Source organism: Paroedura picta, chromosome 15 (assembly GCF_049243985.1).
Source record: "Paroedura picta isolate Pp20150507F chromosome 15, Ppicta_v3.0, whole genome shotgun sequence".
Classification (NCBI taxonomy): domain Eukaryota; kingdom Metazoa; phylum Chordata; class Lepidosauria; order Squamata; family Gekkonidae; genus Paroedura; species Paroedura picta.
Window position 1 is genome coordinate 85,526 of NC_135383.1, and position 26,182 is coordinate 111,707.

At 55.4% G+C, this 26,182-nt stretch overlaps 3 protein-coding genes across 16 annotated transcripts in view; all 3 read right to left on the reverse strand.

Moving 5' to 3' along the window:
* CROCC (ciliary rootlet coiled-coil, rootletin) overlaps positions 1-9,888 on the reverse strand; it is a 29,566-nt gene extending 19,678 nt beyond the window's left edge. For 2 of the 11 annotated variants that reach the window (XM_077312443.1, XM_077312442.1), the window contains exons 1-12: positions 9,640-9,883; positions 8,098-8,227; positions 6,415-6,563; positions 5,999-6,184; positions 5,171-5,257; positions 4,301-4,407; positions 3,278-3,443; positions 2,983-3,089; positions 2,362-2,628; positions 1,673-1,769; positions 1,183-1,287; positions 738-968 (exon numbers count right to left, since the gene is read on the reverse strand). In XM_077312443.1, the coding sequence (XP_077168558.1) occupies positions 738-968; positions 1,183-1,287; positions 1,673-1,769; positions 2,362-2,628; positions 2,983-3,089; positions 3,278-3,443; positions 4,301-4,407; positions 5,171-5,257; positions 5,999-6,184; positions 6,415-6,563; positions 8,098-8,227; positions 9,640-9,825 (1,818 nt within the window). In that variant the 5' untranslated portion in view covers positions 9,826-9,883. The other 9 variants (XM_077312445.1, XM_077312441.1, XM_077312439.1 and 6 more) reach the window with 9 other exon arrangements.
* Positions 9,889-10,395: 507 nt separating this feature from the next.
* Positions 10,396-15,897, reverse strand: NECAP2 (NECAP endocytosis associated 2). Of its 3 annotated transcripts, XM_077312466.1 has the most exons (8): positions 15,721-15,897; positions 14,520-14,620; positions 14,041-14,145; positions 12,941-13,022; positions 12,682-12,790; positions 12,364-12,517; positions 11,755-11,842; positions 10,396-11,453 (listed from the first exon to the last, which is right to left on the reverse strand). In XM_077312466.1, exons 1-8 carry the CDS (start codon positions 15,810-15,812, stop codon positions 11,405-11,407), a joined length of 780 nt encoding a protein of 259 aa, XP_077168581.1. In that variant the 5' UTR covers positions 15,813-15,897; the 3' UTR covers positions 10,396-11,404. The 3 variants fall into 3 exon arrangements, with proteins under 3 accessions (XP_077168581.1, XP_077168579.1, XP_077168580.1); XM_077312464.1 differs by lacking the exon at positions 11,755-11,842; XM_077312465.1 differs by lacking the exons at positions 11,755-11,842; positions 15,721-15,897 and adding an exon at positions 15,443-15,697.
* Positions 15,898-17,062: 1,165 nt separating this feature from the next.
* On the reverse strand, positions 17,063-25,088 carry SZRD1 (SUZ RNA binding domain containing 1). Of its 2 annotated transcripts, none has more exons than XM_077312469.1 (4): positions 24,938-25,088; positions 21,731-21,780; positions 20,405-20,659; positions 17,063-19,567 (listed from the first exon to the last, which is right to left on the reverse strand). In XM_077312469.1, the coding sequence occupies exons 1-4, from the start codon at positions 24,986-24,988 to the stop codon at positions 19,465-19,467; spliced, it is 459 nt and encodes a 152-aa protein (XP_077168584.1). In that variant the 5' UTR covers positions 24,989-25,088; the 3' UTR covers positions 17,063-19,464. The 2 variants fall into 2 exon arrangements, with proteins under 2 accessions (XP_077168584.1, XP_077168585.1); XM_077312470.1 differs by lacking the exon at positions 24,938-25,088 and adding an exon at positions 22,453-24,883.
* Between the last annotated feature and the right edge of the window lie 1,094 nt (positions 25,089-26,182).

Below are 26,182 nucleotides of genomic sequence, written 5' to 3' on the forward strand. Positions count from 1 at the left end.
CAATCGATAGAGCCTGCGGCAGCAGCCATAGTAACACACCTATCTTTGCTTATGCCCAGCAAGAGGCAAGAAAAAAAGAAGGTGGGGAACAGAAAGCACAAATTCCACAGTGAAAAAGTGGGGCTTGGGTGGGACAGAAAGAACCTCAAACAATTCTAAGATGGCCAGAAGCACATTTAGCCAACAGGTAACATTTTGCCCCCCACAGCATACAACAGACAATATTATTTTCATTTCAAGCATAAAATACAGCACATAAAATACATTGAATGTTCACTGTATATACAAGAACAATTACTATCACATTAAAATCATAATATGGGCGTCTTATGAGCCTCTTGTGGCGCAGAGTGGTAAGGCAGCGATATGCTGTCTGGAGCTGTCTGCCCATGAGGTTGGGAGTTCGATCCCAGCAGCCGGCTCAAGGTTGACTCAGCCTTCCATCCTTCCGAGGTCAGTAAAATGAGTACCCAGCTTGCTGGGGGGTAAGCGGTAATGACTGGGGAAGGCACTGGCAAACCACCCCGTATTGAGTCTGCCATGAAAACGCTAGAGGGCGTCACCCCAAGGGTCAGACATGACTCGGTGCTTGCACAGGGGATACCTTTACCTTTACCTTATGGGCGTCTAAAACCTTGTCTTGAAAAGCAATTCACTCATTCTAAAAGAGAAAATACTTTCCCCCAGATATTTGGTCTGCAACTACTGGCATACCATCGGTCTGGTGTTCTTCTCACCTGCAGCTGCAGCTGGCGCTTGTGCAGGGCAGACCGCACTGCCATGAATGTGGAGTCCAAGAAAACCGGAGAGCGGCTGCGATGGGGGGAGGATCGCCGCCAAGGAGATGGTGTCCGGAGGCTGCTGGACACGGTGCGCAGGCTGAACCCAGTGGTGTCGCTGTCTGAGACATCAGTTGTCTGCTCAGTGGGTGAGAGGTGGATGGCGCTGTCAACGTCAGAGAGGACAGCCTGCAGGGAAAGGAGACGGTGCTGGTCTGTGCCGCCCACGTGGCTGCAGGACTTTCAAAAGAACCCGTAGGCCTGGCCCCTCTCCCTGCGCACGAGCACCACTGGTGGCTGGCCAGCCAGCCAGCCAGCCAGCCAGCCAGCCAGCCAGCCAGCCAGCCAGCCAGCCAGCCAGCCAGCCAGCCAGCCAGCCAGCCTCCCTTTTGCTGCTCCACACCTGAGCTAGGTCTTGCAACGTCTGCTGCAGCATTTCTGACTCACTTCGCAGGGCTTCCACCTCCTCAGCTTCCATGGCTACCCGTTCTTTGGCCCGCACTGCTCTCTGCGATCAGACAAGTGGGGTTAGCAAAGTAGGGGCTTGAAGCAGAGGAGGTTGTCACCAGGAAAGCACCAGTAGGGATGACCAGCCACCCATTCCTCCCACTTACATCTTCTGGGTTTGCCATGCTTCTCTGTGGCTCCAGCACAGTGCTGGCAGGGAGATACCCAGTCCTCCCACGTTGCATGGAGTGTACGTTACATAGCCCCTGCCTCCCCCGCTGCTCCACTGGCATGATCCACCACCATCAGTTTCCAAAGACACTCTGAGCTTTCCCCCTACACCTGTAAAGACAGGTGACTGTCCCCAGCCTGCCTCCAGAAAAGGTCTGTCCCCACTGAGCCCCATCTCTGGAGCCAGCCTCATACTCCCTTCCTCCTCTGCTCACCTGGGCTTCAAGCTTCTGGGTGAGCACCTCGAGGGCGTGGGCCTTCTCAGCATTCTGAGCCTTCAGCCGCTCTAAGCTGCAGGTAAGCTCACTGACTCTGGAGTGGGGGAGGCACGGGCAGCACACACACACACACACACACGTGAGCACAACCCTAAACATGCGCAAGTCACACCACTCCTCCTAACAAAGGGGAAACAAGCTGCTCAAGAAGGTGTTTTCAGAAAGGGGCAAAGGGGGGGGGGGAGGGGCTGCCCACGGCTGCCAATCCTGTGGCTAGCTTAGTAGCTCTCCCTGCCTCAGCTTTTTTCCCCACTGCCCCGCTTCTGGAATGCTCCTGCACTGGGCCTGCTTCTTACACTGCCTAATCTGCCCTGAGTCTCCGTGAGAAAGGCAGGCTGCCAGCAAAGGAAATGAAGCAGCTTAGTGGAGGGGGCATGTCCACTCAGGGACAAAGGAGACTGCAAAGAACACCTTCCATCCTGGCCTGCCTGAAGCTTCATTTGCGGAAACCGTTGGTGCTCTGGGGCAGCCCCACATGAGGCTGCCTTTGAAGGGTGACTCATCCCGTTAGGCACTGGTCTGCCAGGGGAGGCCATGGCTCTTCCCACTGTGGGCACACAGATAGCTCAGCAGTGCCCATGGGGCAGGTGCCCCTCCCAGCTCCCTGCCCCCCTCTGAATACACACCTGCTGATCAGCTCTGCCTTCTCTGCGTCGCACCTGACCTGCAGCTGGATCATGTCCCGCACTTTGTCCTTCAGCTGCTCCTCCAGCTGGGCTGTCAGGAGAGCCTGTTGTTCCACAGCCGTGCTGGAGCTGCTCTCCGACAGTTGGAGATGGCCACTCAGGTTCAGGCAGGCAGCGTGCACCATGCGGCTGGACCGGGACAGCTCCCCACTCAGCTCCAGGAGATCTCTGCCGAGGCAGGGGAACAAAAGCCCTGGAGGGGGTGGGCTGCACCCCCCATCACAATGGTCCCTCTGCCCACAGAGGCAGACTGTATGTGCTCTGACACCATCCAAGAGGCTGGGGGGGGGGGGAGCAATTGTTGGATGGAGCATCCAGAGAAGGCCGTTTTTATGAAGTCAACTTCCACCCCTGCAAGGGCAACATCTGGCCCAAGGGGGTGCCCATGTAATCCCTTGGGGTTGGGGGAAAGCTTTAGTGTGTTCTGTGGCAGCAAAGCAGAATGATATAGGCAAATATATCCCATGTTGACCCCCCCCCCCCCGACTCCAAAGCAGCTCTTTGGAACTGTTAAGTCCACTGTGCAGAAGAGCCCAGAGGCTGGGATGATTCAGCACTGACCTCTCTGTCATGGTCTTCGCTTCGCTGAAATGTCTCCGGAAACCCACCACCTGGCGCCAAAGGGTGAGCAGCCGGCTATGCTCCTTGCTGAAGTGCATGTTGAACGACTGAGGAAGAGAACCAGAAGAGTCCCTTCTGGGGCCACAGATGAGACTACCTTCTGTCTCTGGCTTGCCGTCATGCAGCCCCGGCAGGGAGTAGGAAGGGGCAGAGAAGAGTGGCTTCAGACCCCCCCTCCCCGCCCACTAGGCTTGGTTCCAGCCCAGGAAGCCAAGCCCCGCCCCTGGCCCCGTACCTCCTCTTCACGGCGCCACTCGCCCTCCCGCTGCTCCAGTTCCTCCCGGGCTTTTGACCAATCTGTCGTCAGCTTCCGGATGTCTTCACTCAGGGCCTGGTTGGCCGCGTTGGCTTGCTCCAGCTGCTCCCGTAGCATGGCGTTCACCTGGACAAGGCTGGCGCTCCTGGATATCGGGGCAGAACAGTCGCTCCCTGTCTCACCAGACACCATCATGTGCCATATTGAGATGTGGAAATGGCAAAGAAAGGCTTGTCGCAGTCCAACCTGCTGGGGAGAGCAGTCCCCCCTCCACCCACAACCACCCTGGGAGGTGCGTTAAAGAGAAAGCAAGTCACTGGCCCAGACCACCCAGGCAGCTTCCACAGTATAGTGTACATGTGAGCCTGGGTCCCATGTATCCGGGCCAAGCAGTCTAATCCCTAAAGCAGTGGTCCCCAACCCCTGGTCCGGGGACCAGTGCCGGTCTGCGGATCAGTTGGTACCGGTTCGCGACTCCTCCTCCTCCTCCTCCTCCTCCTCCCTGGCTGCTGCCTCGGGGGCTGCCCTGCTACTCTGCTACCGGCTCACCTTTGGTGCTCTCCGGTGGCCGCCATGGCTGGGGCTCCCCCTCGGCATGGCACTGCGCAGCTGCTGCTGGCAGCGCCCCCTCGCAGACGGCGGGAAAGCAAGTGGAGCAGGGACTCAGGCGGCGGTGGTGTCCCTCGGCAAAAGACTACCCCCCGTACGGGCCTCAGTAAAACTGTCAAGCATTGACCGGTCCCCGGTGATAAAAAGGTTGGGGACCACTGCCCTAAAGCCTGCTGACCCTCCTCTTCTCCAGGTGCCCCCCAAGGCGGCAGGGGCTCCGGCTGAGCCTTTCAATCTGGGGCAAGGGTGCCCTGAAAAGGATGTCTCCTGCCCACACCAGCAGCAAAGCAAACTGAACTGCCACACAGCAAAGCAGCCCAAATTCTGACCCCCCCTCCTCCGCCAATGTTACTTAGGCCAAGACTTTCCAAGATGCCGACCCCCAGTACACACCTTTGCTGCTCCTCCTCCAAACGGATCAGTGTATTTTCCAGGTCACAGCTGCTGCTGCTGCGATCCTCCTCGCGATGCAGGCAGGATTCTGTAGTGCCCAGGTGGCTCTAGGAAGAGGAAGCCAGAAGAGTTCACAGAAGCAGTACAGCCCCTGTGCCCAGCCCTGCAATCTGGGGCAGAACTCCTCCCAATTCCATCACTGCCGATCTCCAGCCTCCACCCCCATCCAAGTCCCTGGAAGATCTGGGGACCAAAGAATTTCTGAGCATGTACGGCGCTGTCTCTCATGCACATTCCCAGTCTCCCATCCCTCTGAGCTGCACTTGTCCACATTCACAACCCTCAAATATGCCCCCAAGGGCTGAACAATTTGTCAAGCACAAATTTTGTAATGTACCAGAACTGACCAACTCTAGCAGTCTCAGCCAAGGAGCCCTGGGAACTGCAATTCTTGGAAACGAGAGGGCCTACAGATTGCACACAGACACCCCTCCCCCCCAAACTGCAGTTGCACGAATTCTTTCAGGCAGGGCAAAGATGGGGGAGAACCGTGGCAGCAAAACTGAGATGCTATGGCAGGGCCAACTTCCCTCTGTTTTTAGTGCTTTCCCTAGAGGCCAACATCACATGTGCCCGTGCCCTTGAGGCAGCCACAAGGATGTCGTCACCCTGCATTTGCCCCTTAGGAACACGACTGCCATGCACACCTGAGGGGACCCAGGCCAGGCTTCGGTGGGTGGATCTGAACAGGGACCACCCCTTCAATGCACAGTCTGAGTGCATGGCACTAGCTCCAATCAGGACTACAGGCCTGCCCTGCCAGCCTTCAGGCTGTGCCCAGCAGATCAGAGAGGAGAGAAAGAAACTCACCACTACCCGGCTCTGCTGCTCCAGTTCAGCCGATTTCTCCGCCAGCTGTTGCTCCAGCTCTGCACATTTCTTTTTATACTGAAGGACCTGAAAAGGAAGAGGCAGCCCTGCCAGCTGAGGAGCAGGTGCCCCACAACTCAGGCCCCAAGCCGGTCACACATTCCTCACCCCAGGAGAGATGGGTGGGGGCATCCCCATATATTCTTGGCCCTTACCTGACTCTTGGGCCTTTCCAAAACCCCAATGCTTTTTGCACCTGTGGCACCCCTGCCTCGTGAGGCTCCCCCTCTCTAACTGGATTGCCCTAATTTCTCTGTGTGCTGGGAACCACAGCCCAGAAGCCGGAACTCTCCCTCTAGCCCTGCGCGAGAACACAGCTCTACCTCTGTCCTCTCCCTGCCAATGGTACCTTGCAGGTACCAACCTCAGAGCCAACAGAGATGTGGAAGGGAATTTAAAAGCGGCCACCACACAGAAGCCAAGCCACAGAAGAGAAGAGCGGGTTTTTGTGCCCCACTTCTCACTACCTGAATGCAACTCGTGAACACCTTTCTCTCCTCACAACAGACACCCAGTGGGAAAGTGGGGCTGAGAGCGCTCTGAGAGAACTGGGACTGGCCCAAGGTCACCCAGATGGCTGCAAGGGAGGAGGAGTGGGACAGAAAATGCGGCTCCCCAGAGCAGAGACTGCTGCTCTTAACCACACCATGCTGGCTCTCAGAAGTGACCGGAATGGCCACTTCCCCAGCTGCAAGCCTCCCCCCACCCCGTAGCATCAGAGAGGAAACAGGGCCCCAGTACTGAACCCCACGCAGTGCCAAGACTCACCTTCCCTTGAAGCTTCTGCACCAGCTGTGCCTGCCGCTGCTGCCCCTCTTGGTATGCCTGCAGCTTGCGTTTGTAGGCTGCCTGCTCCTCCTCCAGCCGGCGACGCAGCTCAATGTTGTGTTGGGCCAAGCCCTTGCTCTCCAGCACCTCCTGCGCCCCTGCCTCCAGGCGCAGGGCCTGCTCCAGCTGTGCCAGAGGAGAGGCAGATCAAGCCCCTGCTGCATCCCTTGGGGGTGGAGGGCAACGGGAGGACACTGCCATGGGATCCCTTTGCCAAATGCCACCTTTTCCTGGACCGCCCCCCCCCCCCCCCCATGATCTTGCCAGACACACTCTGGAAAGCATCCCCAGCAGTCACCAGCTCGGACTCTGAGGAAGGAGGCAGACAAGGCCCGTGGCCAAGACCCCACACTCACCCTTTCACTGATGGCATTGTACTTGATGGCCAGCTCATCCCGTTCTGCACGGCTCTGTGCCAGCAGGTCCTCCACCCGGGACAGCTCCTGCTGCAAGAGGCGGTTCTCCTCCTGCGGGGAAAGCAAGGCGGACATCTCGGCGGCGAAGGCTGTGGTGAGGGAAAGAGGGCAAAAGCACAGGGCTTGAGACCGGCCATGTGCTTCTACAACCCACCCAGCAGGTGACAGACACACAGAATTGGGGTCCCAGCATGCATTGCAGCCACTTACAGCAGGGAAGGGTGGGAAGCCCAGGCCCACAACTGTAATACTCCCAGATACCCTAGCAAAACCAGAATGGCATCATTAATCACTGTCTTTATGCCCAAAATAGGTCTTTGATGTCCACAAAAAGTAGGGAAGTTCCTAGAACATTCAGTGAAGGACCATGAACTCAGAATGTTGTTGTGTTTCTCAGCAAATATGGACTTTCCTTCAAGTACTCTGTGCAGGAACCCTATTGGTTTGATGCACTGCTCACAATACTGCCTGCCCCATAAAGTCCCATTTATATTAGGGTAATAATATTCCATGAACATGAACAGTCCATGAACAATAATAGTCCATGAACATGAACAGTCCATGAACATGTACAGTCTGTTTTCGCAGAGAAAAACAATGTGCAGCAGCTTCTACTACTTCTCAACTATAAAATGCTGTATCTTTACCATTTATATTAGGGTAATAATAGTCCATGAACATGAACAGTCCATGAACAATAATAGTCCATGAACAATAACATTCTAAGTCCATGAACATTCTAAGTTCTCGCAGAGAAAAACAATGTGCAGCAGCTTCTACTACTTTTCAACTATAAAATGCTGTATTTATATTAAGGTAATAATAATAAGTCTTCCAAGGCCCCCTCATCTTGTGATGGCTATTTTCCCATAAAACTTATTTGGGATTGCCCAATACCTCCACCAACCTCCTTCTCTCCTTAAATGCCAGGAAAATGTACCCAAATGCTGTCCACAAACAATGCCAAGCCCCCTGTGGCACTTCCTGCCTTACCAAGCTGCTTCTCTGTCCTCATCCATCTGTCCCAACGCCTCCCTAGCACCTGCTTGGCCCAGCCACAAGAAAGCCAGCCAGACTGGCAGCAAAACACTGGCTGCTCTTCCACCGGCAAGGGCCAAGAGCACAGTCCTTGAGAGAGAGCTGGTGCTCAGCCTGCTCACACCACAGGCAGAGTAGTTCCATTCTGTTGGCTCTCAGTAGCCTCTCAATCACCAGTCAGAAAAGTTTCACGATTAATGGCTGAATTGAAAGGCTTTCCCCCACCTTCTGTCCAGAAAGAACCAGCTCAAGGTCGCCTACAGAACCAACCCAGGAGCCAGGCCTGGCCTCTAATGCTCTCTGTCGGCCGCAATCAACCATGCAAGGTCCCTTGGCCTTCCATCTCCCTGCCCTCCAAAGGCTTGTTTGATCAGCTCCACTCATGAAAACATCCTTGGGCTCAGCCAGGGAATGGGTGCCCAGGCCAGGAAGGCCACACTTGAGCCACAGCAGACCTCATATCCAGCGGCCAAGACCTCCTGCCTCCCCGCCTGTGTCAGACTCCCCATGTGGCCAGCCCAACTTGGCAGGAGGTGAGGGAAGACACTCCTTCCCCCATACACACACCCCTGTGTGGCCTATCACCTTGGGTAAGGTTTCGGGTGATTATTTCTCGGATCCAGGCTGGCAAGCGGGTGGGTGGCGAGTCTTCGCAAGAGCCCCGGAGGGAAAGGCCTTTACCTTCAGCAGAGCCTAGGAGGGTCCTCTCCAGCGTCTGCCAAACAAAAACAAAGTGCCTCAACTGGGTGGCAAGCAGGGGAGATGAGGACTTCATCCTGTCCTCTGCAGGCCTTCCTGAAGCCTCTCCCCCAGGAAAGGAAAGGCTCAGACTGAAGTAGCAGTTAGCTCCTTCAATTAGCAATTAGCAAAATGGACCAGAATGAACTGCCTTCCAGGAAGGGGGAAAGTATACACACATATACACAAACACAGAGAACGACGTACCTGGTAATTTTTTCAAAGGGTGCACAGGAGAGACCGGGCCTGTTTAACAATACCTTTCTCCTCCCAGCTGTCCATTTTGCAGAGTGGCAAAGAGTCTCCACACACATGCACAGGTGCACACTGAGCAACTGTTTACACAAGTTACAGCCCGAGAACCCAGAGGGTGGGTCTCTTCAGGCCATGAGAAAAGGGATCCACATAGGCCCCAGCAAGGGAGATGAACCCTGCAGCTAATGGAAACTTCATGCCTTTTTTCCCTGCGGGGAGGCTGCTAAGAGGATTCGGAGCCTCCCGCGCCAGGGCCAAGGCCCAGGAAGACCCCCTGACCGCTAGCCCCGGGGAGAGGGAACCTCCTCAGCAGGACCGGCTTCTGCAATGCCCCACAGTCCGCGGAGCGCTTACCCGCAATCCCCGGGGCCGGGACACAGAGGCGCCTTTTCTCGGCCAGGCACTAGCCTCCGGCCGCCTCCCGAGCAGCCACGACCTATGAAGGCCGAAGATTCCCCGGGAGGCGGGCGCGCCCCAGCCCACCCTCAAAGGCCCAAGCGCCGGGCTTGCTCAGGGAGGCGTGCCACGGGCGATCAGGCCGGGCTCTCTCACGCTGCTTACAGCCGTGCGCTGACCGGGGGGGGGGGGGGGGGCTGCGATCCTGACCACCCCCCACCCCCGGTGCAAGGTAGCCCGGCAGAATCCGCTCTCCGCCGCGAAAGAGGGACCGAGGGCTTCGCGCCGCGCCTGGGCGAGCGGCCGGCCGAGTGGCCCGCTCCTCGGAGGAGTCCCGGCAGCAGCAACAGCCGCCGCCGCCCACGGGGATGCCGGGCCCCGCCGCTCGTCTCGGCGGCCTCTCGGGTCCCCGCCCGGCAGCAGAGGGGGCGGAATCGTGCCGCGAAGCCCTGGCAAAGCCAACTCGCTCCCGCGGGCTCGCGGCAGGGAAGTCCCGGGGACGCGGAGAGAGCTCGCGCGGCGTAAGCCGAGGAGAGCGGGGGCCGCGCCGGGACCCCAAAGCCTCGGCTGCAGGCACCAGCCCGCACTCTGTACGTGCCCAGAGGAGCCCTCCTCTCCCGGGAGCGCAAGAGTTGGCGGGCCGTGGGGGGGGGGAGAAGAGAAGGTTCGGCCTCCGCATCCGCGCGCCCACCTCCTTCCCAGGATCCCGAGGCGGAGACGAAGGCAGGCGGTACTTGCCTGCACGGCCGCCTCCAGCCTCTGCTCGGCCTCCACGGTGCTCATGGGGCTGCGGCGACCGGGAGGGGAGGGGAGGGGAGGGGCGGGCGGGGGAGGGCTGACGACAAGGAGGCGGCGGCGGCGGCTGGACCCAGCCCCCCTCCCCGCGCGCGCAGGTCCTAGCCCCCTCGGCTCCGCGGCGGCCATGCAGGCAGGCAGGCAGGCGGGCGGGCTGTGGCCAGGGCCCGAAGAGCGCCCGAGAGGCGGGCCAAGGACGCGTCCTGGAACGCTGCCTCCAGAGGCGCGTCGCCCTTGGCCGCCCCGGGGGTCACCTACCGTGCGGGCTCCAACGCAGCGGACCTTTGCTGCTGCTGCCGCCGCCGTTGCTGGCCTGCCGCGCCCGCGTTGCCATAGCGCCCGTCGGCTGGCGGGGCGAAACCCCGTGGCTGCTTCGCCGGAGGGAGGGGACCGGCCGGGCCCAGGGCACGCCCTTCTGGCCGGGAGCGCACGGCAGGGAGGGAGGCTTTGGCCGCCGCGGCAGAGCCCCAGGGCCGCCGGTCGGGAAGGCAAAGCGCTGCAGCCTGCTCGCACCCTCCCCGAGACCCCCTCCCCTCCCCTCAAGGCCAGGTGGGACGGAAGGCCGTGGCTGGGCCAAGACGCAGCCCACCGGGAAGGCTGAAAGGGCGGCCCTTGAAGAGGCCCTCCGCACCGGACTATTATCAACCTTGGGGTTTCCCCTCGTGGTCATCCCCCCACCAATATCAAACTGAGACAAACTTTTCAGAATTTGTTTTAATTACGAATCAGTCGTTTTAAAAACTGCAAAATATTCTGCATAACTGCCAAACAATAGAACTTTTTGATAGAGGCCGTCACCTCAGTATAAATAGGTAAGGATAGATGCATTTGTATATAGTTAAGAGAGAATTCAAGTACAATTCCTCCCGCAGGAACTTTCCAGAAATAGACTGCTGCGCTCCTGCCACAATTTCCTCCTCTAAGCAGAAGCCCTCCGGCAGCAGCCCAAGGCACTGGAAGGCCTTCTTTGCCTGACAGTTCGGCGCAGCACACACCCCTGCCCCCTGGGTCAGACCACAAGGGACTGCCTCATCCTCTCCCTTCTGCCGTGAGATCTAACACAGCAGAAATGGGGGAAAGCCCCCCCCCCAAGAAGTCTCCTCTGTGGACACTGGACAGTCTTACAGTGTTCGGACTGCTCCACAAACCAGCCTAAGAATGAGGCGCATGAATAAGCTACTTTGAGTGGAAAGAGGAGGATGCAGCACAGCAGCCAATACAGTAACGTCAGCATGATTCCATCATGCCCCCCCCTCCCCATAAAGCCACCCGGCTGCTGGCACACAGAATAGCCTTGCCCAGAAACCACCAAGGCCTTGGAGACAGAGCCCCATCACCAAGGGGTCCTGTCTCTCCCCTCATGGGGAATAGAGGAAGGGTTGCTCCCCCTGAGGCACAAGGAGGTTTGCTGGGATGCACATCCACGCTTGCACTTCCAGGCCCCTTGGGATCACCCCATGGTGATTTGAGCATGGGAAAAAGAATTCCCTCCAGTGGTTATAGGCAGGGGGAAACACTCTCCACCCCAGCTCAAAGGACTTCTTCCTCTCCTCCTTGCCCAAGGCAAATGCAGAACGGTGGCCAGTACTGGGGTCTTTGGGAGGGCAGGTAGGTAGTTAGGCAGGCACTTCTTGGACCTGGTGGCAGGAAAGGAAAGAGGGCAAGCCTTCCACCAACATTGCCTGAGTAAAGTAGAGCCCACCACGACTCAGAACTGGACCCAGTTGGTGGCCTGCTGAGCAGGGTCAGAAGCAGACCTGCAAGGAAGCAGAGAAACAAGGGGCTGATTTAAGCACAGGGACCAACAGGGCCTCATATTTTCTCCAAGCAGGAGAGAAGGGTCACTCCCCTCCCCCAGGGCTATTTGCACATGTTCCATGTTATTAGGTCTGCCTCCCTGCTTAGGAGCTTCAGCTTTCCACACTGTGCCAGGCACGTGTTTTGCAGAGGCAGACCTGAGACCAAAGAGGGCCAAGAAAGGGCAGCACATTCAGGCACTGGCAAGAGCCCCTGGCCTCCCAGTGGGACCCAGCCCCCTTTCCACATCAGACTCCTCACCCAGGTGCCTGTGTGAAGTCCCCCCAGATGTTAGCAGCTGCTTCAGCTGTGGGCGTTTGATGCTGTGGCCAAGCCACAGATGACCCTGCTGTAAAAATAGAGTGAGGGATGAGCTATTTATCCCTTGTGCATGCGCGCACACACACACAGACTTCCAAGGCCTTCCTGGCCCTCCAGAGTGGCTGCAATGGCCCATTCCACCTAAGTCAGTGATCTAGATTATGCCAGGGTTAGGGCCCCTGGACTGCAGCCTCACACCCCCGCATACAGAATGAGTGGCGGCCCAGCAGATCTAGCTCAGTGCTGCCACTGACTTGCTGCACCCAAAGCCAGGTCAGAGCACAAGCAGAGGATGCATCTGGCACCGGCAGTGCAAACCACAGTGCCTTCATGACTTACCCCAGCAAACCCCGAATAGCATCCCCCCTGCCTTGGCCTGGAGATGGGGAGCAGTGCACCCACATGCTCCCCTCGGCAGGCACGGTGCCCCATTCAGTACATGGTCTCAGCAAGTTCACTGAACGCGGCCTACAAACCACACCTTGATGCTGCTCCTCCCCCAGCCTCCCAAAGCACCACATACTTCCACCATACCTGCTTCCTGGTTACCTGCTAGAGACTGTGCTGGAGGGGGGGGCGCATGCTTCTCAGGCACCGGGGTAAGGGATGCCTTTCCTCCTGGAGGGGGGGGAATCAGGCCAGTCCCCGCAGAGCTTCCTGGGCGAGATTTGCTCCCCACTGTCCCCTCTTTCTTCTTCATATTCTAAAGGGAGAGTTAAAAGTGTTCCAACTGTTCCGAGACCTCCCCCCCCCCCCCAGCACTCTGGCCATGGGAAGAAGACAAGCCAGAACTCCCTTCACACCCATGGGCTCTGCTCCTACCACCCCTTGTTGCTTCCACTCCCAAGATTGCCACAGAGCCCTCACCGCAATGCTCAGCTTGATGGTCTGGCCTTCCTTGAAGCCCAAGTCCAATTTGGGGGCCTGCTGTGGATTCTGTGCCTGTCTGGCCAGTTCGCTCTGCTGCTTCACCCACCTGCAAGGCACAAGGGAACAACTAGGTGGGAAAGGTCAACCCGGGGGAGGGGGGACAACAAATCAGAATCAAACACCTTCCAGGGGATGAGGAAAAACTCCAGCCTGGGCTGTGCACAAAGCAACGAGGCCAGAGGGGGTGAAAGCTCACTTGAAGTGGTCTTGGAGTGCTACGTTGAAGTCAAAGGCATCGCCTCGGTCGACAAAGCCAAGGCCAATGAATGCCCGGCGCCCTGGAACAGAAAACTAGATGCAGTGAGCCACACAACTGCTGGTCTCCCAATTCCAACAAGCCTGGCCACACCTCCCCAATGTGCCACAACTCTGCCACTGGAGCCGGCTAGATGTGGGAATCGGTGGCAGGCCAGCTGGGATACCCATTGAGGCTGCAAGCAAGGGCACCAGTGGGAAGCTGGCTAGAGAGCAGGGGGAATTAAAGGTCAAGTTCCATCCCACCATCCAAAGGCATTGAGCAGAGCTGGGCCAGAGGCAGCAGGAGCCCCTGGAATGGTATCTGTGGGTTGCTGTTCAGCAGGGAGGGCTGTCCCAACACCAGGAGCCCCACAGATGCCTTAGGGTGGAGCGAAGACAGCCAAACAGGCTCAGGTCTACTCAAACACTTCTCTCTCAACTCAAAGTCCTGGGGAACCCCACCCACATGCCCCAAAGGTAACATCATGAAATGAAAGGACTTGGGGGAAAGCTTGCCAGACTCCCACAGAGCTCCTGGAATTGCAGGAGATCCCTGGTGCAACAGCTGAGCTCCTGTCCCCAGACTGCCCCCAAAGTTTCAGAATTTCCCCAACTCACAGTTGGCAACCCTGGGTGCAGGGTAGGCTGTGTGCCAATCCCAGGTAAGTTTCCATGAGGCTTTGTGAATCAGTGCACTAGAACAGTGGTCCTCAACCTTTTTATCACCGGGGACCATTCACCGGGGACCACTCAACGCCTTTTACTGAGGTCCGGGGGGGGGGGGGGTAGTTTACTCCTCTACTCTCAACCAAAGCCCTAGCGCTCTCTGATAGCTATGGTAATGTTTAAACATCCCTTCAAAATAAGATACAGACACGCCACAACAATGAAGTGTGTTGTAAAGGGCTGGGGGGGAGGCGCCCTTCGGGGCCCACCTCCAATTAGTCGAAGGGCCACATGTGGTCCGTGGCCCACAGGTTGGGGATCGCTACACTAGAAGCCTCTAAGGTCAAGGAAACCGGGAAACAAATGAGGCCCCCTCCTACTGAGTCCCCTTACCATTGCCATCCTCAATCCGGAGGACGAAGTACCTGCTGGAGTCTGCCACACCCTCCACAGCAAGGCCAGGAAACTGGTCCACGGGGGCCTGAGCAAAAAGTTCTCCTGCAGGAAGGAAGGAAGGCAGGCAGGGAGATGAGGCACCTACCAGCCATCCCACTATAGGGCCCTGCTACTTCCCTTGGCCAGTGTCAGCTATGGGCAAGGGATGGGTGGGTGGTGTGTGTATTTGTGTATGTCTCCGAAACACACTCTCCAAGCAGCACGGTTCTTGCCATAAAGAGGTTTTGAGCTCAAAAATCAAGAGGAAGAAGCTGTTCTTTTCCTTTCGGGGGCATTGAGACCCCAACAGCCTCCCTGTCTGTACAGCAGCATAAAAAAGCTGTAATTCCCAGCCCTTAGGACTTCCCATGCCTGCTTCATCAAGCAGCTGCCAAGAGGGCAATGCAGTCAGATGGAAGCTCAGAATAGTTACATACCAGATGTCTTGTCCTCCAGCTTAATATAGGCCACCTTCCCCTGGGAGGTGATACGCATCCGGCCACTCCATGCTGGCTGGTCCAACTGCCACTCAGCAGCTCTAGCAGCAGAATGAGGAGAAATTGGGAGATGGCAGAAAAGCTCAGTAAGTTATTTGCATCTGTATACACTGAAAAGTGTGAATGCAATGCAAGCGCCACTACTTTTCAGAAGGGAATCTGAAGAGTTGACTCCAATTGGAATTACAACATCTCTGAAACGCTGTTGCAAAGCACAAGGTGTGAAACTGGCAATAAGTTATTCCTCCAAGGGAGCCCCAAGCAGTTAACTAACCCCCTCATGTCAAGGCCCTGGGCAGCTGGGAACACAGAAGTTAGTCCCCAGTATTGAAAAATATACAGTAGAGGTGACAAATAGATTTAAGGAATTAGATCAGATAAAGTGTCTGAAGAACTATGGACGGAGGTTCGCAACACTGTACAAGAGGTAGCAACTAAAACCATTCCAAAGAAAAAGAAATGCAAGAAAGCAAAATGGCTGTCTGAGGAAGCTGTACACTCCTGCGAGTCCCTTGGACTGCAAGGCGAACAAACCGGTCAGTCCTAGAGGAGATCAGCCCTGACTGCTCCTTAGAAGTCCAGATCCTGAAGATGAAACTCAAATACTTTGGCCACTTCATGAGAAGGAAGGACTCCCTGGAGAAGAGCCTAATGCTGGGAGCGATTGAGGGCAAAAGAAGAAGGGGACGACAGAGAATGAGGTGGCTGGATGGAGTCGCTGAAGCAATAGGTGCAAACTTAAATGGAATCCGGGGAATGGTAGAGGGCAGGAAGGCCTGGAGGATCATTGTCCATGGGGTCGCGATGGGTCGGACACGACTTTGCACCTAACAACAACAACAAAAAACGCCCACACAAAATACCGCACTCAGCCCTGGTGAAGTCTTGAATTGGTGCATCCTGACACAGCAGAAACGAATCTCTTGCACGCTTAAGCATGCCCTGGAGTCGTCGGCCAGCAGACAGCCCTGCGGACGGGCTGGGGGGGGGGGGGAGAGCCGAGCTCGAAAGGGGCCGGGGGGGGGGGCGGTCGTGCACGCGCTCGGCTTCTCCCGCCTCAGGGGCCTGCTTTGCGTCCCCAAGGAAGCAAACAAGAGGCAGCCCCCGAGCGTGGGGCGTGGCGGCAGGGCGCCCGACCGACCTGTAGCCACGGTTGGAGGCGCGCGGGGGGAGCCGGTAGACCAGCACTTCCGGCTTGACGCACAGCACCGACTCGTACTCGCCGTCCGCCATCTCGGGCCGGAGAACCCGGAAATACGGGGCCAGAGCGGCCGCGCATGCGCCCCAGGCGGGCTGCCCTCTCTCCGGGGCGTGGTCTCCGTAAACCACGTGGCCTCCCCGGCCCCTCCCGGGAAAGAGGGCGGCAGCCTGCCGCAGGAAGGGGGAGCCCGAGGAATCCCGGCAAAATGCTCGACTCCGCCTCCCACGCCCGCTACAGGGTCCTGGCCCCGACCAGGTGGAAAGAGCTCCCGGCCCTGCTGGAACTACCGCAAGGCAGAGCTCCTCCGCCAGGCTGGGGCCAGAAGATCATTGGACACCAGCCCCCCTGGCACTGCTATACTGGGGGTTCAGTTTTGATTGCCTTACCTTGCCGCTGTTCTGCACAGGTTGTATTTTAACGGTTCAGTTTTAATTGGAAACCTCATGGTTTTAACCCGTAACCTACCGAGGGCAGCGGGAAATAAATCAAATAATCCCGGGCAACTGAAGTCACACTGCAACTATCTAAACTGTAATGGCATCAACTTGCCATGGGCTGCCAGTTACAGCTTTTTAGCACACATAATTACTGGAAAGGCTAGGAGGGGTGATTACTTTTTTTGCTGGAAGGATCTGGCCTGCTGTAGGAAAGCCAGGCATGAGGCCCACCAACATGGTCTGGGTGCAAGCCCAGTGATAATGCACTGTTACCAGACTCACTGGCAGGCAGGCAGGCAACAACTGCCCCCCTGCAGAATGCACAAATATATTGAGCCCAAAACTGGAGGCTTCATTTAGCTGTCAGGACGAAGAGCTGCAAGGGAATGGCATTGATGCCAGTGGAAGTGGGGCTGATGGGACTCTTTCCCCTCAAATGTATCTGCTCAGCATTCCAAATGCAGAATGGGAGGAAAGCTAGAAGACAGTATTTCAGAGCAAGCTGTTGTTTCCAAGGCAGAGGAAGCACTGACCTCCCATCCTGTTTAAAATGCTGGCTGGTTTCAGTGGCAGATAAGCACTTCTCTTGGCCTCACCACCCTTCCTGTCTCTCTTCTTCCACCTAGAAACCTGTGAGCCTCCTGAATGAAGACCGATACATTTGTTGTTTGTCCCACTGAAGGTGTTCAGATGGCACAGGAATTTGTAGATGCTATCCCCAGGGGAAAATTTGGTGCTCGTTCTAATCTGCCAAGCCCCTTATACACTGCTAGCTAATTCTACAGAAACCAGGTATTCTTTCAGACTCACAGCAGTAGGAAGAGGAATAACCATGAGGCTACATATTTAAAAGTTAACACATTTATTTAAAATACAATTTATAAAATGTTTCTCTGCATACTTAGGACGGTCATGAGCCGATGTGGCCACTTCTTTGTCATGCGTAAACACACACACACACACACACACACACCCTAAAGTGCCCCGAAGAAAAAGCACCCCACACACATACAGCCCCCCTCCCCAGGACTCTGAACTGATTTCAACACTGATTGTTGAGCAAAACAGTTTGACTGTGCATCCAGCCCAAAGAATCCTGGGTGGCAGATAGCTCAAGGAACCCTGTCTGCCCGCCTGCAGGCCAGTAGGGTCCTCACATGACTATGGCTACACTGACTGCCCTTCATGGTAGCAGCAACAGGGCTGCAAGCTTCACCTGTGAGCATAGGGAAGGGGGCCTGTCCTGGGACCACAGGCAGCCAGAGAGGACATTGCCCAGCCCAGAGCTAAGGAAAGGCATGGTGACTGACACCATTATTGCTTATGCTGTTCATCCTCATCTTCCGTGTGGAGTTTTTTGGCCCCGTTCTCTCCCACCCACTTCCCCTTTGCCACCCTACCTGGGAAGCATGACTGTCCCTCTGAAAGAGCCAGAGGCCTAGTACAGGAAGGAGGCTAGAAGAAGGAGAGGCAAAAATCAAAACAACACCACAACCCCTGATTTCAAACCTTCACTGTGATTCCAAGTAGGAACAGAGGCAGCTGTGGGAGAGGGCTCAGCTGAAAGATCCAGAGGGCAGAATGGGCCTCCAGGAAAACAGAGCGATGGTCAATCACATTTTCGCTTTTTGTACACAGGTAGTTTTATTATTATTATTGATTTTCCTCAACCAGTTATTCACTTTGCAATGTTTTTGTACAAGTCTCAATTTGACGTACATAGATTCCTTCCCTTGCCCCCACCCCACAACCCAACTCAGGCAAAGTTCCACTTCTGTTCCAGTTGCAGAGAAGCAGCTTAAGAGCCTGATATTCCCTGCAAGCTTAAGTGGGGGCATCCCTTCCACACTTGTCGCATCCTCCGAAACCAGACACACAAAGGTCAACTCCGAAAACAGTGAAGCCAGCTAGCCCAGGATCACTTGAAGGTAGGGCTGGGGAAAGCCTAGAGCCCAGCCCCCAATATGGCTGCTAGAGAGGACAAGGGAAGGTAGCGGATGGGTGGTGCAGGAACCTGCCAGCCCCCCAGGGGAATTCTAGAGGGGGGAGATATTGTGACAGTAAAGGAAAATCCTACCATTTCTGTCCTGACGAGGCTAAAACCAAAGCAACCAGTTCCTGCCAGGAGTCTTGCAGTGCACCTGGAGCCCCTCAGGAGGCTTTCTGCCTCCTCGAGCTGACTGCAAAACATCGTCTGACCCTTCACCCCCACAAGTGAAGGAATGCTGCTGCCTCCTCTCCTGGGCACTCCACTGGGCCTTTGGGAGGCAAGTTGCCAGAGCCAGACCTTCCTCTCAGACCTACAAGGCCACAAGCCAGCCTGCCTCATCCTGGCCAGCACAAGCATTGCCCATTGATGGGGGGGGTCCTCAACCCATCTTTTCCTATTCCACAGTCCCTGCAGCACCAACCACACCAGTGCAAGCAGGCACAGGCTGGCTTTTCCCTCGCCTGAAATGCAAGAAGTGCATTCGTATTCAGCTCCTCCCCAAGCCACAAAAGTCAGGAGGCTGATACCAGCTGGGGTACTTCAATGTAAGCTACTAGTATGCCTCAGGTGGAGGGAAGTGGCTTAGTTGCACCCCACACACCACTTGCTTAGCAGCAGAGGGGGCCTGGATGAGGGTCATGGACACCAAGTCCCATCCATTGGCCCCTGCATGTGATCCTCAAAAAGCTTTCTTCTTCCTAGAAATCTACAAACTATCCCTCCTCAGAGGAATAAGTTAAAATCCTAAGGCCCCATCCCCCCTCCTCATCTCATGCACTTCTGGCTTCAACATCCATTTCCCCAAAAGCAAACAACAACCTGCACACTCACCCCCCCTCCCACCTCCCCCATGTGAACAGAATTTGTCCCGAAAGCAACATGGACAAACATGCACGGTTCAAGAAGCAGCCCCCACCTCTCGCTTCCAAGTCCCAGCTGAGCCCGTCTGCCACAGCTGCGGTCCTTATTGCTGGTGCCGGCACTGGCCAGCAGGATGCTGCATGCAGCCCTGCCCTCCCCAGAGAAGCCTGCCCGGACTTCGGACAGCCCTCATCTGTGCACCAATCACAGTGGGTGAAGCGAGGGTCACAGTGCAGGGGGCTGAAGGGCACAGTCGGCAGAGCAAAGGGGATCACAGTGCAAGGAGCCCTGGGGAGCAGCCCCCCCCGCTCCAGTCTGTTTGTCCGCTGCTGTAGTAGCGCGATCCAGGCGGGGGGGACAACCCTGCTTCTGAGCCGCCAAGCTGGCCCCCCATGCCTATCTGCGCTGCTTGAAGCCTGGCGAGCCGTCTGGACCCAGCGGCTGCCGGATCACGTTGCTGGGCTGTCTGGCATCTTCCGGCTGTGAAATCCTTGTGGGCCTGCAGGGCAAGAGCAGACAGTCACCCTTTGCCAACCAAGCTTGCCCCCTCCCTTCCCACACACACACACACACACACAGATCCAAAAGAAACAAATGCCCCTTCACAACATAAGAGGCAGTTTGCTACTCTAGTCCGGCATCCTGTCTCTTGCTTCCGAATGCTGATATTCAGAGAAAGACTGCCTCTGGAAGTAGTCTCCATCTAGTCACTGACAGGCTGCTCTTATAGAAATCTGCCAAATCCCCTCAATAAGAATATCAAAGTTAGTAGTGTCCATCTCAGGGGAAAGTTTTTCACACCAACTGCTACCTGATTCTTTTACCCGCAGATGCTGTACACCAAGCAGAAACTCTGCCATCAACTCTGCCACTGGAGGGATAATCATTTGTCTACCTGGGGAGCAGAAAGCCTCCAACTAGAGTGCATCTGTCTCCTAAAAGAGCCCCAGCTGTCTGATCTACTGGGGCAGTCAGGCTGGTCCTGAGGGAAGATCTCAACCTCCTCCTCCCACCTCAGGAAGAATGGGTAACAAGACCAGATGCCTTTTCTGCTGGAGATGCTTCCTCACTATGTTGTTGTTACCCTGCTCCTTGGCAGTTATCTTCCAAGCCATGCCAAGTAACATGCCAAGGGTAGGACAACCCTTCCTACCCTCCCAGCATCTATGCAGTCTCAACAAGTGATGCCCAGGCAGCTGGCAGCAGCACACTGATGCCCAGGGTGTGGTGTGGATGAGAAAGCCCCAGCAGTGGAAAGCCCTCCACATCATGGTATGTCTCGCATTTAGCCTAAGCAATGGCGGCAGCAGCAGCACCTACATCCCACGCTTCCCACCTGTCAAGGATGGGCTTGTCTTGTTCCTCTTCGGGACTCGCACTGCCTAGAATTCGCTTCCGGGCTTCCGCATACTCCGCCTCTCTCTGGGCCAACGACTTCACCGGGAAAGCTGGACGATTAGCCAAGTGAGGACTGCTGAGCACTCCGTTGCTCGTGGGCCGCTTTAAGATCCTAATCTGTGGAGGGGGACCCGAGGGAAGGCTGTCGTCCTGAATGACAATCGGCAGTTTGGGGGGAGACTTGGACTTCCCACTGTCAAGAGGATCAGGGAGGGAGAGATTTTACTGCTAGTGGCACAGAATATGTAGATGTCTAGACCAACTGCACAGAGATGGGTTCTGGGTAGCAAGGAACAGACAGTCTGCATTGGAAGATGGCCTGTGCTAGCATTCCCACTCCCCCCTTACACTGCAAGACAAGGGAGAGTTAATGGAGTAAGTCAAGGGCTGCCCTCAGGCCCACATGAAACCCGGTGGGAGAGAAATGCAGGCAAATCTCCCCGTGATAGGAAATGTTAGAGGAACAGGGGGCGAGCCCCCTTTGCTCCAGCCTGACCTCCCACAGCTGTGGTGCTAGCCTGCTTGGAATAACCACCTAACAACTATTTTTCAGCTTGCATGGAACATTGCTGAACTGGGTGGCCAAGGTGGCTGAGAGAGAGACTGCTGCAACTCAGACCACATTCGAACCTTGCTTCCCTGTCCCAACCCACAAGCATCCCATTGGCAAGACTGGAACTGACTTTCCTCCTTTGCCCTCATTTCTTCCGGTTTTATTCCAACTTGGCCCTGGAATGTAAACCCAAGGACCTTCCTGCAACTCTGCTACAGCAGTGCCATCCGAGGCCAGATGGCTGTAGCAATTGTTCAGGCCCCCACCTGGTGGAACAAGCTTCCAGAGCAGATCAGGGCCCTACCAGAACTTGAACAGTTCCATAGGGCCTTCAAAAGGGAGCTACTCCACCAGGCATTTGATTGAGGTTGACCAATCACCTTCCATTGACCCCTGAGCCTCCCTCCCATGAAAACCACCACCAATTTGTCCAACCCATGTGGCCATCAGTATATTATAGTTGAATTGATGTTCTCTCAATTGTTCTACTATTCTATTATATTGTTCTATTGTTATCAATGTATTGTTACTGTTAATAAATACTGAGTTACCTGGATTGTTTCCCTGTTTTATGTAAGCCGCCCAGAGCCTTAGGGGAGGGCAATATATAAATATAATAAATAAATACAATGGCAGACACATTAGGATCATTAATGCAGCTTGACCTACTCAGAATTGGGCCTTGAGCCTGCTGGATTACAGTAGCCTCACCTCTCTTTCTGCGTGATTTTCAGTTTCTTTTCCAAGCGCCGGTCTATTTCCTGTAAGGCAATGCAGCTACATCAAATATAGATCACACTTCAGAAAACAATGCAAACAGAAAACTGCCTACAGGCATTCTGCAGGTGCATGTGTCCAAGGGCATTAAGGGCTTTTCAGATTATAGCCATCACCTTCAACTTAACTGGGTAGTTTATTGGTAACTAATGTGGTGACTGCATTGCTCTCTAATTGTCATCCTAGCCTAATTGCATTGTTTACCAAATGTCCTACACAGTCTGATTTAGTACAAATGTTTTGTCATCTTCCAGCCTCAGTGACCAACATGGGCAACTGGAGCCTTACACATGGTCTGCTCACACATGAAACTGCCTTACACTTAACTAGACCCTTGGTCCATCAAGGCCAGTATTGTCTACTCAGACTGGCAGTGTCTCTCCAGGGACTTAGGCAGTGGTCTTCTGCATCATTTACTACCTAGGCCATTTTAACTGGATATTCTGGGGACTGAACCTGGTACTTCCCTTATGCAAGCAGGAGCTCTTCCACTGAGCCACAGTCTAGCTAGCAAGCCCACCAAACCTACAAGCCCAGTTAAAGCCTCAACATCCATTTGTGCTGAAAGGATAAACAGAGGCATTTTGGTAAATCTTCCCTCTGCCTGGAGACCATTCTTGAGGAGAAAAGACCATGCACACCTGAGAGATGTTCACCTGCATTGGCTGCCGGCTCCTAAGGATGTAAGAGGCCAGTGGTCCATCATGTCCAGCATCCTGTGCACAGTGCTAGTAATCAGGGCCTAGAGGCCAAGGTCCTGAAGGTTGGCTCCTAACTTAGGGATTCAGAGGCTGACATCAGTGGCCATCAGCTGATGGTGGACCTTTCCTCTATCAATCTGTCTCATCTGTTCCACTTAATATTTCTGACAAGGCCTTGGAGGAGTGTGTCTCATGCTTAAGTGCCGCTCAGCACTTAACACTCACTCAGGGTGACTGTCCCACTCCTGAGTATCTCCTCCTCCAACCGGCTTACCTGTCTGTCCAGCGGTTAGCCAACTGCCTTCCATCCCCCATCCCTGACCACCTCCTCCTCCTTCCACTTCCCTCTGAGGCTTGGAGGCTGCAGATCCCTGCCATGTGAGAGCTGCCCCTGGTGAGCTCCATAACAGCTGCCTGCAGCCTTTCCCGGTCCTGGAGGGAGGGGGAGGCCGTCTGCAGAGTTCTTCCACCCCACCTCCCTAATCTAACAGCCATTGTATTCCTGAATGCAGCGGGCTTGATGCCTAGTCCCCCTTTAGGAACTTGGATGGTAGTTTCAGTCATTCACTTGACCCAGTAATTGATAATTAACCAATGGAGTGACTGTAGAATGGGGTGGGGGATATTCATTATAATAGTCTGGCTTACTGTTGTATGGATACTTGTGGCCACACCGGCCAAGTCCAGATACAGAATCACCACCTGAGCTATGTGATCACCACCTTTCCTGCGGTTGCATTATAGTCTGCTTCTCCAGTACTAACCCTTGGCCCAGTATAACGCTTCGGATCCCAATGAATGCAGGATGCGCAAAGTCCTTCCACACCTCAGTCTCATACTAGCATCACTCCATCTTGTCAGGATTCCCTTTTACCATCGGCTAGAGCAACCATCATATGCCAATGACCCCTCCTCCTGATGTTGTGGTATCTAAAGGTGGAAAAAGCTCCCTCTAGTAGCATTCTCCACCCCCAACATAAATTTAACAATGGGCCAGAGGGACTAACAGAGGCAGTCATATGCCCACTACTTAAAACATCTTTGGCCTGCAAGAGCTGGACAACTATTGATCCATCTCGCACTTAGTGTTTCTGGGGAAAATGGTGGAAAGGGCTGTCGCAGTTCAAATATCAGCATTCCTGGAAGAAATGACAATCCTAGGCCCATCTCAGTCAGGTTTCCGGCTTGGCCATGGGATAGAGACAGTGCTAGTCATTCTGACGGATTACATCCGTTGCCAGCTGGACAGAGGTGGGTCAGCGCTGCTGGTACTACTAGATCTCTCAGCAATGTTCAACTGCTTCTAACTCACTGCCTCACCGATGCCAAAATATGGGGGCCAGCCCTTCAGTGACTGATCTCCTTCCTCCGGGGTCGCAGACAGAGGATAGCAATAGGATAGAGATCATAAAGCCGCCGACAACCTTGGGTCCCACAAGGTGCAGTCCTCTCTCCAATTCTATTTATTATTATTACTAATCGATACAAAAACTGTATTGTTCCATGTGAACTGCCCTGAGCCTCAGGGGAGGGCAGTATACAAATGTAATAAATAAAACTTTACCAGCTGTGGCCATTCCTCCTCCCACACCTTCTTGGTTGTATGTCTCTCCTCAAAGAGAGTCTCCAACTCCTTAACTAATTCAATTATCGGAAGAAAAATCTCAAGGAGTCCTTAGGAGCCCTCATGTAGTGCAGAGGCTGCCCTCTGAGGAAGGGGCAGCCAGACTAGCAAGCCAAGGGCAAGGAAGCAGCCAAAGATGCGCAGACTCCCAGGAGCACACTCAAGGCACCCCATCCCATCTGCCGCTTTAGCACATAGGGTCAAAGGTCGAGTCGAGGCTTCATGGACCGGAAAGGGGCGCCTGTTTAGAGCAAGTCCATGGCCACGCCTAAGAAGCCACTGTCCCTCCTCAGGCCACCAACAACAGCCGCCGCCGCCCTGCCAATGCCGGCACGTCTGTGAGGGCTCTCCGACCCGCCTCTGCTGCGGTTGGGCCTGGGAGCTCCTCCACCCGGCCCGCCTCGCCCCGTCCAGCGGCTGGAGAGCGGTATTGGGGGCTGCTCTGCCGGAGGCGCAGCAGAATGTGGCAGGAGGGCCGGGCCTCCGGTTCTCCGCCCGCAACACCACCAGCGGGCACGCCGCCTCTAGACGCCCGGCCACAAGCCGCCTTCCTCGCAACGCTCGGGAGGCGGGGCCGGCCGGATTCCCTCCCAAGGTCCCGCGGGGCCGGCACGTGGCCGCGGCTAGGAGCCCCGGGGACGCGGGTCCTTTAAGAGGCCTAGTCGGCGCACTCGAGCCTGCGGCGCCTCAGCGCCACCCATGCCGAAGGTATGAAGGCCAGAGCGGCTGGGCGCTCGTTTTCCCCCACGCCGCTCGGGGGGGCTTACCCCAGGCCCCTTCGCGCCCGCCCCAGGCCCCCAGGCAGCCCTGGCTCACCCCGCTGTCGGCCGCCTCCTCCCAACTCTCCGCGACCTCCTCATCTTCCATTGTAATTCCCCTCTGCCGCCAGCCCGCCTGACGCGCATGCGTGCGCCGCTCCCAGCTGCCGGAGACTCCTCCCACACTCACAGGCGCTCTCCTCCAGTTCTGCTATCCGAACAGGGCTTGCTCGTACGCATGCGCCCGCACGATAACCTTTCACCCATAGGTTTCCTCGCAGGCCTGTTTCCATGATGTAGGGCACGCGTTCCTTTCTGCGCATGCGCACTGGTCATTAAGATGGCTGTCGTGCGTGCGGGCCTGGTCGACCGGGCTGGCGGGAGGAGCACCCAGGATGGAGCCGTCGGGCGCAGCCTTGGAAGAGGCACGATGCCCGTTCCCCAGATGGCCGGCTGAAGACCTGCGGGGAGGGACGCCTGGCGTCCGGCTGGCCTGGGTCTGGGAAGATGAAAGCCGCGTTGGGCATCATGCGCTGGGCTGCGGCTCCGGCCTCTGGGCATCACGTAGGGGTGGGGACAGACCTTTGGACCCCCTCCTTGCTTCTGGCTCACTCCAGCAAAAAGCAGCAGAGGCGTTTCTTGCTACAACTATACTTTGCCAGGGATCAGCGTTTGCATCCCATAGCCTGGACCGGATCGGAACTGAAAGGGCTGACTTCTCCAGGAAGACCTGGAGTTGCTCTGCAGCTGCTTTGGCCCTTATTTTGCCCCGGAAGGTCAAACTGGAAGCAAGGCAAGCGCTAGTCACAGGGGGAATTAATGTGAGGGAGCTGTTTGCCTCACGTTTTTAGGATTTATAATCCATTTGTAATGAGTTCGTATACTGTTAGGAATATTTGGACTTGATTTTGGCCTCCCGAGGGTAGCGCTGGAGAGGGGCTGCCGAAAAACTTTTTTTTCCTGTTTCAATTAAAACCTGAAATTCAGACAGAAAACCATCAGAAACTTTTTAAATAGTTCTTTATTGCGCTAGAAGTTAGAAACTACAAGCATGTTGAAATTAACTCTATAGCCACTGGAAAACAAGTACTAAACTTTCAGACATACATAAATTTCACCCCCTGTCTTCCGAGACTTCCATCCAAAGGAATCTCATTTGCCTATTAAGATAATGTATTTTTATAAAAAATAAATGGTTGTTTTTAAGTATGTATAATATAACCAACAGACGGTTCTCAGAATATATCTGATATGCCCTCAATATCTTCCCTAAAGGCCAGGCATAACCCAAAATCCCTATTAA